We start from the raw sequence: 14,251 nt of genomic DNA on the forward strand, positions 1-14,251 counted from the left end.
TCATCCAGTGGTCTTCCTCACTTGTTCTCCAGATGAACTTTCTTCATTGATGCATGCTCAGTAGGAGAATGCCTATTATAAGTAATTTATGGGTACCAAAATCGTAACACTTGCCCATTCAGCCATTATTTCTGGACATCTGCTCATCCTTGGATAGAGATAAGTTTGGCAACCTGTCTTTTAATGATATATACTGGGGTGTAGAAGATAAGGAGGATAGAGGGGAGTATCTTGACGTCTGCTTGTTGCATCCCGCTGTACTCATGGATGAGGCAGTTTGGCCTTGTGCGGCTCCTCTTGATGTTTGTTAGCCTACTTTTGTCTTCTCATTGCTGTGTTTCTTTTGCCAAAGTTCTCATTAAAACAGAACAGCCTTACAACCTGCTTTCTAGTCCACAGTGCAACATCTAAAAGCTATCACAGTTTTGCAAGCAAGAACTAATCACATAATACAACAACTCAACAGCTGTATTTCTAAAAATACGCTACTAAAATATACCGTGTAGTTCTGAAGAAGTAAATGAGCAGGTACAATTCCTCGCCAGGTGGGATCATGCCAAGTGAGTAAGTTGCAGATCTACACAAACCGACTTTGCCCCTCCATACAGCGAGGCCAGGGGAACGCCAGGTGCCGCTTGCGTTTCACCTCAAGCCCTGGTGCCGCTGTGAGAGGGAATTTCCCTCAGGACAGCTGTTCCGCCTTCCCCACGCCGCCCCGCCCCGGCCCGCAGCAGTGCGGAAGGGCTGCGGGGCAGCCCCGCTGCTGGGGCAGCGCCCGACTCCGTGAGGCGGCGGCTGACGGCGGGGGGGAGCCGCCATGGCAGCCGCCGTGCGGGGCGCCCTGTGGGGCTGCGTGCTGCTGTGCGGTGAGTGCTGGAGGCCGGACAGGCGGCGTGCCCCGGGCCGGGCCGCTGCGGTGGGAGCCGGCCTGTGTGGGGAGCCGGGCTGCTGGGGATCCGCTCCTCAGCTATTGGAGCAGCGGTGGGGTGAGGCTTGTTTACGAGGTGCAGGTGTGCTGCGGTGCGGGGCAAGGTCTTTTCGATTTCCTTTCGGTATCAGCTGTTGCTTTATAATGATGAAGTCGTAGCTGTAATGGACTACGGACGGTGCTGCTTGAGGACTTCCTTTACTTAATTTCAGTTTTGTTCTCGTCGCTTATGAAGAATGCAGATTAATACCACCTTTATCTGTATGGCAGACTTCATACATCTCTTGTCTTCAAGGCTACTTCTCGTTTATCTCCCTTTTTCCAAAGGGTGACTATTAAAAGGGATGAACAAAGCATTATAGGCATCAGCACTAATCCACGCAGTGATGATATCTGTAGGGTTTCTATTCATTCTTTTGGTTCTGTACAGAGAAGCTCTTCTGTCAGGGCCAGGTTGGATGGGGCCCTGGGCAGCCTGAGCTGGTGGGGACAGCCCTGCCCAGGGCAGGGTTGGTGTGGGTGGGCTTTGAGGTCTTCTCCAACCCAATGCATTCTGGATCTGTGGTTTGTGGTCCCCTTCAGCATGAAAAAACAAATCATCCCCTCATCCATGTTTAGCCATAGTACTACAGCAGCACCGCTGAGAAACAGATTGCATTGGCAGTCAGTGAAAGCTTGTGCAGGCAGCTTAATAGGCAACATATCATAAGTGGGAACAGTCATTGCTTGGAAGTGATGTTATTGTGAAGGCAGTACTTACTGGAAGTCATTGATGCCAGCTGATTTGTTTTTGTTGAGCAATCTTGAGACTAATGATATGTATCAGGGGTTTATTACTTGTTTAGCACATGCTAAAGTCTCTTTAAGAAAACATTTTAAAGGCTGGGATTGGAAGGGAGGGTTGTATTTATGTTATTTATGAGGAAGGCATACTAAAATGTCTGTTGCTGATTGCTCCCCCAGTGTCTGGAATAGTGCCCAAGCCTCGAAATGCAAGGATAAATTCAGTAAATTTTAGGAGTGTTTTACTATGGGACCCACCTGGGGTTCACAAAGGCAATCTAAGTTACACCGTCCAGGCCAAAAGGTAAGGCTGGCTTTTTCAGAACTGGAAACACATTTTGGAGTTGGCTGTTATGAATGAGCTGTGTGTATGTTCTTCACTGCCTGCACAGCCATCACCTGTTGTTTGACAGCTGTAATCCTGCTGAGGAGCCTTCTCTGATCTCTCACCCCCAGCAGCATAATCTCATATTACACAGTCCCCAGTCAGCTCTTAGGCTGTGTTTCCCCAGCTCTCTCTTAGATGTATGTCTGAGGGGTCCAGCAGAATCAGTTAGAGAGCAAAGACACACATAGAGGTATTGTCCAATACTTGCAGTCTGGTCTAATACCTAGTGTCTGTTGAATCACATCTTTGTAACCACTGCCAAGAGAAGGGCCTCTGTTTTCTGACTCATAATTCTAATCTCCAAGACTATAATGAATGTATATGTAATTTTAAAGTACTTAATGTGCATGTATATGCTAGAGATAATCTAACTTGATCTACCTTTCCTTGCCTGTGAGTCATAACTGGGTGTATTAAGAAGCAGATACGTCACTGTCCCTGTTCTCTGTCAGGAAAAATATTTTGTCCATTTTATAATTCACCCATCATTTACTTTTTTCCCTTTTCCCCCTTCTTCCATACAGCATTTTCCCTAAGCAGAACTTTAACAATGTGAAAACCAACTTGAATGTCACAGAGTGCGACGTCTCTTCTCTGTCTGTTTATGGAGCCTACATGCTACGAGTCAGGGTGGAGGTGGAAGATGAGCACTCGGACTGGGCGGTTGTCAGGTTTAAGCCAATGGCTGACAGTAAGCCTTCTTTTAATCTGCCATGAAAATGTCATCTGCTGTTGATACACCTATAGAATGTGGCTCCACAAGAAAAGCTGTAGTGTAGAAATCAATTTTAAATGTAATTATGTTGAAAAATAAGATGTTGCTTGTAACACTTTCATTTTTTGAAGAGGGAAGTTGCTCTCAGAAAATGTTGGAGATTCACTGTTTTACCTATTAGCAGTGGGACTCAAAACCTTTTTGGGGGAGGTTTTATTTTGTTCTATTTTTAAAAGGAGGCATTCACAGCAAAAGTTTGATTTTTCATCAAGAAATGATCTTAAATGTACAATACTGTCTTTCTGTTAGTGAAGTAATACAGCCCTTAGTGAGAGATATTAATCACAGGGTCCTTTAAGGTTGGAGAAGACCTCTAAGATCACAGAATCACAAAATGGCCTGGGTTGGAAAAGGCCTCAAGGATCATGAAGCTCCACACCTCCCACCACAGGCAGGGCCACCAACTTCACATGTAATACTAGACAAGGCTTCATTGAATTTCAGAGTAATCTTACAGCCTTGTTCTAAACATTTCTATTAGTTATCTCTCCAAAAGCACAATATTGATGTAACTTAATCTACCCTGAACTGAAGTGCTGGAACACAGCACAATAAACAAACTACAACACTGCAAATTAATGTGGGTGTCCGAGCTCTTAGCTTGCTTGAGCTGCACTGAGTGAAGAGCAATTGTCGTGGGGCCGCATATAAAATATGTAATAATATTAAAGTGTATATATATATATAAAAAATATTTAACATAAAGAGCTCAGTCAAGATGTACAGAAGTAATTAAAGTGTTTCAGTTCGTCAAAACAATCACAGTGAGATGCTTCACTGGAAGGTCACCTCAGGTAACAGATGTTGCAACAGTGCAGCTCAGGAGGAGAAGTGAGTAATAACGCATGGAAATAGTCCTTCCTCTCCAAGGGGTGCCCACAGCTGGAAAAAGAGAACTGAGCGAATTGAGCGTATGATCTGCAAAAACAAATCTCTTTGAAGAGCCTTTCTACTAAGAAAGGGTTTATTTATGCCTGACTCGGGACAGAAAATTACTTTCTTCTAATACAAAAGATTTAGAGCATGAATTGTCACAGGTTATATAAAAATTCAAAACAGAAACAACGTAAAACTGAATTCTGCTCTTTGGTCTCTTCCCTATAGCGGTCATTGGGCCACCCAGTGTGAATGTGAAGTCTGAGTCAGGGACTTTGCACGTGGACTTCACAGGCCCTGCTGCTGACCGTGAGCATGACAAGTGGTCTCTGAAGCAATATTATGGCTCATGGAATTACAGAATACTGTACTGGAAGAAAGGCAGCAATGAGAAGGTAATTTCTGCCTCCAGGATGTTGTGACTCTGTGACTTTGATATAGGGTTTTCATGGTAAAATGCTGTGTTGATATGAAGTTTCAACAAAATAACTGTACTGGCATAAAAATATATCAGTACTAATTAGTGAGTGCAACTGGTATTCAGAGCAAAATGGCAGATAGTTGTGTAGCTAAACAATAGTGCAGAGATGATTTGCTCCTTCTTTAATTAGAAAGAACTAGTACATTATAAGACTTAATTCCCTCAAGAAGTGATGATTTGATTTGTGGTGCAGTCTTCCCACCAAGTCTGTGCATTTCACACACACAGTCAAGGGTAAACATAGAAGCTGTGACATCAGTGGTATCTATGAATGTGGTGATAAGCTGACATAGATTCAAATCTTGTGCCGTTCTGGTGTTTGTGCTCTTAGTGGAACACTGAGCCTTCAGTAACACCATGGCTGGGGCCTTCTGTTCCTGCAGTCTCTTTTTTACCTCGTTGCTTTCTATTTGCCTGCTTTCTCTGATAGACATAGACAGCCTTTTCCCAGGCTGGTTTGTCACTCAACTCACAGAATCACAGAATGACCCGGGTTGGAAGGGACCTCAAGGATCATGTAGTTCCAACCCCCCTGCCTGGCAGGGCCACCAAACATACACATTTACTAGATCAGGTTGCCCAGGGCCCCGTCCAACCTGGCCTTGAACACCTCCAAGGACGGGGCATCCACAACCTCCCTGGGCAGCCTGTTCCAGGGCCTAACCACTCTCCTAGTGAAGAACTTCCCCCTAACATCCAACCTAGACTCAAAAGGCCTTTTCTTAGAGAATGCCTGGTGAAAGATCATAAATGATTTGTTAATTATTTAGGGTCATAAATTCTATTACAGGAAAAGAAAGAACGCAATTCTTTCTCTCTGCAAGCATCCTGTTAATCATGTCTCTGTAGGGCTCTTTAGGCCACAGCTTCACTAATGCAGCTAGAGGCAGACAAAGACGGTGGTCTGAGTGATCTCACACTCCAACCAGAGATGAAATCAGTGAGAGTTACCAGTTATTTGACACTGGTAAAGTGTTTCATTCTGCCTTTAAAAGCCCGATTCACATTGCAGCTGTAACTGCTAGGATTTGTCCTACGGCCATTTAAATTACTTTGTACATTCACTGGACTCATGCTTTGCATTTATTTTGTATCCTTCTCTTTTATTAGGTAATACACATAGATACTAAGCATAACTCTGAAATATTATCTCAGTTGGAGCCATGGACGACGTATTGTATTCAAGTGCAAGGGGTTATTCCTGAGTGGAACAAAACAGGAGAACTGAGTCAAGAGCTTTGTGAGCAGACTACCCATAATGGTAAGGTCTGGAGCATCAGAATGTTATAAACATGGTGTTCAATTAGAAAATGTCAAAACGCATCCAAAGTGAAAATCAGCGTAATGTGTAAACCTTCCAAAAACTTTTTCCTTGATAAGTTTAGTATTATTTGGTGACATATGCACTCTTGGAACTGAGGGGTTAGAAACTAACTGAACGCTACAATTCAGTGTGGCTCTGATCACAGTCACTTTGCTGCAGAGGCTTCTGCATTGCTCAGACTTTGAAAGTAAGAGTTAAATGAAATACAGGCTCTTCACTCATCACCACTGTGTTTCTGAATTCCAGTTACCATTAGCTGTACTCACTCTTGTACTAAAGCTTTTGTTCCATAAATCTGAGAAAGGAATTGGACTCCAAATTGCAGTCTGCTCCATTTGTGATGGTGGTGCCAATGTGTACCATGATGTCACGGTGCTTTTTTCTGTGTAAAGCACGGTAGTTATTAATTGATTATAAAAACAAATTGCTTTTCATTTTTAAGGCCATTAGGCACCAAAACCACATTCATTTCCAACCGTGCCACTTTAGCTGCTGCCCATGGAGTCCAGCAATCCATATTGTTGAACCCTGCCATCTCAGCAGGGAGATTTAGGATAAACGATCAGTTAAAATGGAGGATGGAGCACTACATAATGTCTTTTTCATAGACATAATGAAGTAACTTATACATTCTCTTCAGTCAGAGACACAAGTTAATGAGGAGATGAAGGCATCTTTGGGAAGCTAACCTGTTCCTCTTAAAAATTTCCTAAATATTTTTGCTATGTGTTATCTACCTGCACTGCAGTTGAATTGCAGACGGTGTTAGGCAGCGGGATTGCTTGGTCATCTGTGGCTAAAGCAACACTTAGCAATCCTTACTTAAAATATTTTCAGTGTTGTATGGCTGCATCGTTCCCATCACCTGTTGTGAAATCCATAAATGGACACAAATTCAAAGTCTCAGTATTTTGGAAACCTACAGACTTTTGTCCTGTGTCTTTACTTTGCTGCCACTGCTTCACATATCCTTAAGAGGAAAATGAAACCTTATACTCTGGTAGTATCATGTATCAACCCCAGAAATACCAAAAAATGCATACAAGAGCTTTCTTTTTACATATCATCCAGGGGATGATTACACTTGCCTTCTGCTTAGTGTTGCATGTAGAATCATGTAGCAGTGTAACTGTAAATTTCTAAAGCTAATAGTTTCTATATGCACTTTACTGAGAACCTTTTCAGCCTATTAAGACTGGAAACACAAGAGCTAAGATGTATTTTACACCTGGAATAAAAAGACTCATGTTTGCAGTTACAGTTTTGTAATCCTGGCAGGTTGGGTGTTTTTATGATTCCATTGGGAAGGTGATTATTTGATGAGCGTGTATAGAATTTGTAATTCCAGTTTTAATGTATTTGTCTCTTTGCAGGTGTAACTCCTGTGTGGATAGTTGTGACTGTTCTTCTAGGATCAATGCTGGCTGTTATGATATCTGTTCCTGTTTGTTTCTTTTCCTTTTGGTGTCTATACCGATTCACCAAGGATGTTTTCTGCCCTTCCTATATTTTACCGCAACACTTGAAAGAGGTTTGTTCCCTACTTAATAACTAAAATCGGCCTTCTCAATACGACTTTCTGCTTCTCAAAGCTTCTCTGCAGCCAAACTTTTCCATTTTATTTTGCACTCTTCTTTTGCTTCTGTTTGTCAGCTATCTGGGAGGCTTGTAGATGATAAAGATCAGTGATGGTTATTGGTAGGTGCTCTGAAGAGCCCGTTGTGTGGTCTGCTACTATATATCTGTTGTGTGTGGTAGCTCTTGCTCTTCTGCCATACGTGAACTAAAGACAATTTATTCAACTAAGTGTAAGTGATGAAGCTGTGAGCTTTGGTGGGAAAAGCTGACAAAAGAAGGTACTTTTCAGCAGGAGCACGGTGGTGGAAATGGGTTCATTTAGTGTTTAGTTTCTGACACTTCAAGGTTATAAACTTTGCATTAACTTTACCACATTTTCTTCATTGAGTTCTGCATAGATATAAGCACAGTGCTGAAATCAGACTTCCTTTTGAAGAATGCTGGTGTAAAATAAACTTTAAAATACTGTAATTCTGGATTGCTCTGCATCAGAATAGTCCAAAACACTTAAAAGCTGGACAACTAAAAAAATGGGCATAGACTTTTATTCCTAAAGCAGTTACATAATCTGTAATATGAGGCTTTCTATGGCTTAGAAACAGGCTGTTGTCTTGTGTTTTGAAGTCAGAGAATAGCAGGTGTTAACCCATGGTTCCTCTTTTAAGATGGCGAGCAGCTGAGATCTGTCTCCACTATCTCATTTTACACTTCAGATTGTACACCTGTTCTGAAATGGTTCTTACACAAATGTACTAAAACTCAACTCAAGCAAAGAATTTAGTGAAACCTGAAGACTTGGGATAAAATAAGCCATTGCTTCTGGGGAGCAACACCTTGTTACCCATGCAGCAACTTAAAATCAATTATGCTATACCAGAATCTTTTCTAAGGAACACGGTTATGCAGAGTGTTACATGTTGCAAAAGTTGCTAACTTGCTCTAAATTTCCTGAAGTCTTTTCCTCAGCCTTCCATTTTTCCTTCTTCAGGATTTAGTACGCTAAAGCTTTGTTGCAGGCTTAGCAATCACCTTGTACTTTAAGTTAAGCATATGCTCAGCACTCAGCAGTTGCTGAACCTGGAGCTGAGCTGCTGCGAAGTCATAGCCATCTGTAGATCTACCTCCCTATCCTTTACCCAATAGTTATGTTTTATGTTGACATTTAAAACAACACTATTCAGTGTATCAAGCTAACATCTCTCTGAGGTGGATTGGATGATTCTCATCTCTTGAAGCTATTCTACAAATCTCTCTGTAGACTCTTCTACCTACAGCAAACTCATTGTTATTTTTCTTCTCAAACAAGACCTAGGAAGTTGTCTTTTATAAAGAAAGTAAGTTTATGTTCCGTTAAGGTTGGTTGCCCCGAGGTTGGTTCTTACAAATAAGGGCACTTCAGGTTTGCAGGGTGGAAAGGGGTTACTCTGTTGTCAGCATTCTAAAGGACTTCTATGGATTAAGAAAGTCAGCTTGTGTAGAAAACAATATAAAACTAAGCAAGCAAGATTGGATGACCAATGCAACTTACCTCTCATTTCTTCTTTCCTTCACAGTTTTTGAGCAAGCCTCCTAGTAGTTCGCAGTTTTTTTCTCCAGTTCCAGAAGAAGAGCATCATATTCATGATTGGCTCACTGTCATTTCAGAAGAACCTAAAAGTCAAAGTGATGAGACTGTGGAAGAGGCCAGTGAAACAACAGAGCACCATCAGGACTCCGAACAAGAAGTTTCTGATTCAGAAATAGTACCACCTTTGGAAAGGGACTAAACACTCCTCACACTTCAGTAGACTGAAAGAAAAGCAAAGGCTGTTAAGTTTCTCTTATTGCTACATTCTTAGGGAAATTCATACTTGAAACTCTGAGCACAGACTTCTGACGTTGTTTTTTAAAGTCCAAGACACTTGCTGATGGCTGTGAAAGTAAATGATACATAATTTTTTGCCACAGTTTTTAGTGGCTCGCTGGCGAGTTGTAGCAATACTCTGGCTATATTATGCCATTAATTTAAAAAGGAAATATCAGAAATGGGATACTAGCTAATTTAACTTGGATGAACTATTTATTACAGCAGCTAGTTACAATGGCATGCTATATAAGGTTTTTACAGATCACATTTTGCAAAGAAAGAGCCAACCAGACTTATTTTTCTAATGAGAAAGTGTGTATATTTAAGATATCCATAGCAACGTAATCTTTTAATTGTTTGGGGTTTTTTTGTTTTTGTTTTGTTTTTTTTTAACCTGATGCAAAACTGTGGAGTTACTCACAGCGAGTAATGTACCATTGTAATAAACCAAACATGAATGATCAGTGTGATTTGCATTGCAAGGTCGTATTCATCCTTGCTAAGGAACTTTCCATGGCTTACTGAAGTTTGCTGACCTCATCCGGAATCAACTGAACTCCATGGAAAACTTTATAGTTAAGAGAGATTTAAAAGTTCATATCTGGATGAGGAGCTCTGAGATATGGTTTAGTGGCTTGTGGTAGCAACAGTAATGGGAGGACGATTGGACTGATGATCTTGTAGGTCCTTTCCAACCTTGTGATTGATTCTATGGTTCATTTCATTTACCTACTGATACATACACTCATTTTAATATATAAAATGAAAGGCAGCTGGTTGTGATGCTACATAATGCTATCTGACATTTATAGACCTGTTCATTTGTGCCAAGGTTGTGTCCCCACCACTGTCACGGTATCACCAAGAATGACCTTTGTGTTGCGCTCTAACCCTTTGAGTGATGACGTTATTATTTTTTTGTATAAGTGTTATTGCATTCAATTGACGACAAAAAATGCAGCCAGCAGAAGTGATTTGTTACAAATGAAATTGTGTAACTTCACATGGAAATTACAACATTTGGGGTTACTGTCTTGAGATTTGTTAGCACGCACTGCAGGAACTGTTGCAGAAAGAGCCATGTGAACAGGCGCTGATTCCTTGTACAGAGTAGTTCCATGTCGTTTGGATTAGGTTTTCCTGCGCTTCCTAATTTCCATCATCTTTTGTTTTAATTAACCATTGGGGATATGGAAACATGAGAAGGCATTTTTGCTATGTTTTTTCAGGTGTTTTGCATGGCACGCCTGGCACACCTCGCCTCTGTAAAAATGCAGCAATGCTCCCTATTCTTCCATATTAACAGCTTCTTCAACTTCTGTACATTGTTGGGTTGGGTTGTTTGGGGTTGTTTTTTTTGGCTTTCTTAAAAGCAAAAATGACATAGCATCACTCTTATGACCAAAGCATATGTCAGCAGTGGGCTGGCCAGCTGATGTCAGAGGAAGACTGGCATTTCCCTGCCCTTTGCTCAGGCTGTCAGGGAAGGCCCTTTCTCTCTCTGACTGCTGACTTTCATGGAAGAAAATGAAGTTCTCATCTATCAGAAGTGGCTGAAAACACAATTATGATGATGGTACAGATAACGCACTGTGGTTTGCCACTTGATCACAGATTCATTGGTAAGCTCAATTGAAAAATAAAAACCTCGGCTATTCGGAAATACAGTCCCTTTAGATTAAGGCAGCAAGAATCTGTTCAAGAACGTTGCCTCTGAAATCTTGAGAGTTTGGCTTTCCTCATTTAAAAAGAGGAAGTTTTTCCCCTTGTGTCTCTGCTGACACCAGTTGTTGTTGTATCACGAGGAGAGGGATTGTTCCTCTTTCAATGAATTCAAAGTGGAGAAAGGAAGCGTCGTCTTGATAACCTTGGTTAACTTTGCTTTGATATGGAGCACGCTGTCCTCAAAGAAACAGTTGCTTTAAGTTCCCATGGGACTGCCTTTCACTCGCTGTCTGTATCACCATCAAAATCCTTAATGTGATTAACTCCCAAATGAAAAGTATATTCATAGTCCAGCTGCGCCCTGCTTAACATGCAATAGGAATAAATTCCTCAATTCTACATCTCTTTGGTTCATGGGGAGTTCCAGAAAGATGACTTCTAGTTTCTTTGCTAAATTCTTCTTCTGACACCATACCAGGGTTTATGGCTAAGTAGGCTGTGCTAATTGTTACTTCACAGCTCCCACACACAGCGCTCACTGGGAATTCACCTGTGATAAAGGTGGAGTGTTCACAAGTGCAGCTCTGGCAGATAACACTGATTACAAGTCGAGGGATCTGCTGGGGTAAGCCACATTCTTCCTGTGCACATCAAAGGACATTTTAGTTAAATTTCAGCCACACAATACAAAGGATAAATACAGAGCTGTGCAAGCAGGATGTGAAGAATTCACAGCACTTCAAAAAGGGAAAGCCAATTTTTCACTTCTGACTTCTCACCTCTGGCACGTTTGTTCACCTCATTTATAATTAGCCTGACTAAAGCCAAGCTAAACCAGTCATGCCTTCAGCTTTCACTCACACTTTCTTCCCTTAAATTGCACTATCATGGGAAAGAAAGGTGAAAATAGCTATTTCTTTTACAACTGGTACAGGAAGCACTCTGAAAAACCATCAGGTGTGTCAATATACTGGAACTTACCCACTTGTACTCCTAATACAGAATCTTTTCCTATTTTTCCCTTGTATTCCCTTGAGTTAATATCAGTGCTTTCAAGTAATTACTGCAAAGGGTTGAAGATACAGAAAGATACTGATATCAAAAAGAAAGTGAGATGATGTTGGGGAAGCCTTACAGAGGAAGTCCTGGCTGCAGCAGCATTTACATGCATTCACTGGTGCTAGGACTACACGCTGGTAAAACCACTAGACCAAAGAATGTTCAACACCTCAGCTCTTCCATCTTCCCATTGACAGACGCTGTGTAACTCATATATCATCTCTCATTTCTACTCCCTTCTTCCAGCTCCTGTTATTTACATTGCACCTTGTAAGACCAGACTGCTGGTTATTGAAACAGGGACTTTACAGATCTGTTTGGGTGACACCATGTAAATCACAGCTGGAGCTCTGCACGTCGGTTAGATTTTCAGGCATGCTGATGTAACTGTTGATACAATGAGGCTCTGAATCTCATCCTAATCAAGCACAACTTGTTGATCATTATATTATCTATAAAGAAGGAAGCTGGAGATATATTATGGCTAGGTGTTGTAAAGACACTTGGTAGGTCTTCAAGGACTGTTAAAAAAAAACAGGTTGACAGCAAACCTCATATTCTGGAGGCTGGCTGTTGCAAATCATGATGCCTCTGCCCTTCAAAACCTATGAAACCTAAAAAAAAAATGCAGTCTTCTGATCAGATACCTGTGTTTTTATTTACCTGAGCTTTGTCATGCACTTAAAATACTAAGCAGCTTTGATACACAAAATTACACCTGCCCCAAAACCAACCTTCTCCTTGTAGATTTCAGTATGTGAGGAGGGTCAGAAGAGAAGGGCAAGAGCTGAATCTATGAGTCATCCTGCAACTTCGTGAGTGTGAAGGGATATGGAAATATTGTGGAAAATTTGAACTGCATATATATATATATATATATATATATATAACTGCATATAGCCTTTCCTGATGTGAAACAGCCAGGTCTCAATGCCAGCAAAGTCTAAAAGCAAGTCGCTGGTAACACGTGATGGAAGAAGTTGCATCACAGAGAGAGAACTTGTGAAAAGTTTACTCATGAAAAACCTCTGAACTATTGCCCTGCTATAATTCATACCACTGTCTGGAAGGGGGTGAAAAGTCTACTTCTTTGGGGGGTGATCAAGGGTTTAATGTAAGCACAGCACTCAAAGAAAAGTAGAAATAGGGTCTGAATGTGTGAGTGCTGTGCTGGGAAGGCAGCAGGCAGGCTTTTTGAGTGTGTACCTCATCCATTATGCTTTTAGCTTTCAAAATGATGTTGAGAAACTAGCATTCAGCCAGAGAATATCAATGCACTAACAAAAGGAAAATGATTTCATTCCTTTCAGCACCAGCAAACTTCTGCTCAAGGCAGAAGCAGTAGGTTATATTCTGACTTCAGTAAGACTTTCCACATCTTACAAGATGCTGTCACAGATTAGGAAAATTAATTTAGGTGGAAGAAGGTGAAAACAGAGTTTATATTGGGTCAGGCTACAAGTGAGTCAACAAAGCACTGATGTGAAAGAGGCAAATGCCACAGAGAATGTACAGACCACAGAACAGCACACGTAATTTGTGAGACGACGTTCCCTACTGTCTAGCACCAGTGAGAGCTGGAGAGCTATACCCAGAGCTGGGAAAAATCAGGAGAACAAGAAGCATGCTCTGTGAAGGATGGTGAAAAGAGCCAGCACAATGTGGTCTGACAAAAAGAAGACTTATGCTGACATGACAGTCTTCAAATATGTGAGAGACTTCTGAAAACAGGAAATGAATAATCTCTATGTCCATGACAGACATGAGAGCAGTTACAAGACTGAAACAAGGCAGATACGAGGAAAAGATTTCTAATGATTAGAACAGAAAAGGTGTGGGAGATGCTGCCTGAGAAGTGGCAGAAAACCTGACTCTAAAAGCAAAAGTACATCGAGAAAGGGAGAGATACAAAAGAGCCTGCCCCAGAGCTCTACTACATGCAGCTGACTTCCTAAGTCCTCCCTTCCTTGTCTCATGTTTCTACACAATTCAAGCAAGATGAAATGCTGTATTTGCTTCTTTTATCCTGTTCCAGAGCTGACATGAGAAGAAACAAGGGAATGATCTCTTCTTTGCCTGTCCGCCAACAGAAATAAATTCAGTGGAGCCTGACCGGCTTGGTTTCCTCCATAGCACATGTGTTTTAGGACCGGCATTCATGACCATTGTCTTCCCTTCTGTTTGGCTGCCTGCGTACTGGAGATAGAGCTTCTCATAGAACAGATTTTATCAACACCGGTTTCTGTTTCTTTCTTCTGTGACACCTGTGAGAAAGTTGCATTCAAACTTACTGGAACATAAACTGTGAATGTTGTAGCTTTTATATTAGACTGCTCACTATTTCCAACAGTAAGAAACTAGTGAGCCTGCTGTAATTCATTTTATGATCTTTGACTGCAAGGTGGTTACTGTGAAATGTGACTGATACAAGGTGCCATAAAAATTGTTTCCTATAAACTGTCTCCACACAAGATATCAAATCATCAAAAAGGTAAATCCGGGTCAAGGTCAGAAAAGATCTACATTATCCTAAGCAACATGTGATATC

General features: G+C 41.3%; 1 protein-coding gene across 1 annotated transcript; it reads left to right on the forward strand.

Annotated features, from left to right (window-relative positions):
• The first annotated feature begins 671 nt into the window (after positions 1 to 671).
• On the forward strand, positions 672 to 9,449 carry IL10RB (interleukin 10 receptor subunit beta). The gene is made up of 7 exons (XM_015881533.1): positions 672 to 866; positions 1,892 to 2,015; positions 2,624 to 2,790; positions 3,979 to 4,145; positions 5,342 to 5,492; positions 6,929 to 7,086; positions 8,687 to 9,449. The coding sequence occupies exons 1-7, from the start codon at positions 818 to 820 to the stop codon at positions 8,897 to 8,899; spliced, it is 1,029 nt and encodes a 342-aa protein (XP_015737019.1). The 5' UTR covers positions 672 to 817; the 3' UTR covers positions 8,900 to 9,449.
• The last annotated feature ends 4,802 nt before the right edge of the window (positions 9,450 to 14,251 follow it).

This window comes from Coturnix japonica, chromosome 1 (genome assembly GCF_001577835.2).
Source record: "Coturnix japonica isolate 7356 chromosome 1, Coturnix japonica 2.1, whole genome shotgun sequence".
NCBI lineage: Eukaryota > Metazoa > Chordata > Aves > Galliformes > Phasianidae > Coturnix > Coturnix japonica.

Bases quoted from the DNA above. Each gene is read 5' to 3' on its own strand.
- IL10RB (XM_015881533.1), top strand. From the start codon at position 818: ATGGCAGCCGCCGTGCGGGGCGCCCTGTGGGGCTGCGTGCTGCTGTGC. The intron at 2,791-3,978 runs GTAAGCCTTCTT...TCTTCCCTATAG, and splicing joins GTTTAAGCCAATGGCTGACA to CGGTCATTGGGCCACCCAGT. The intron at 5,493-6,928 runs GTAAGGTCTGGA...GTCTCTTTGCAG, and splicing joins TGAGCAGACTACCCATAATG to GTGTAACTCCTGTGTGGATA.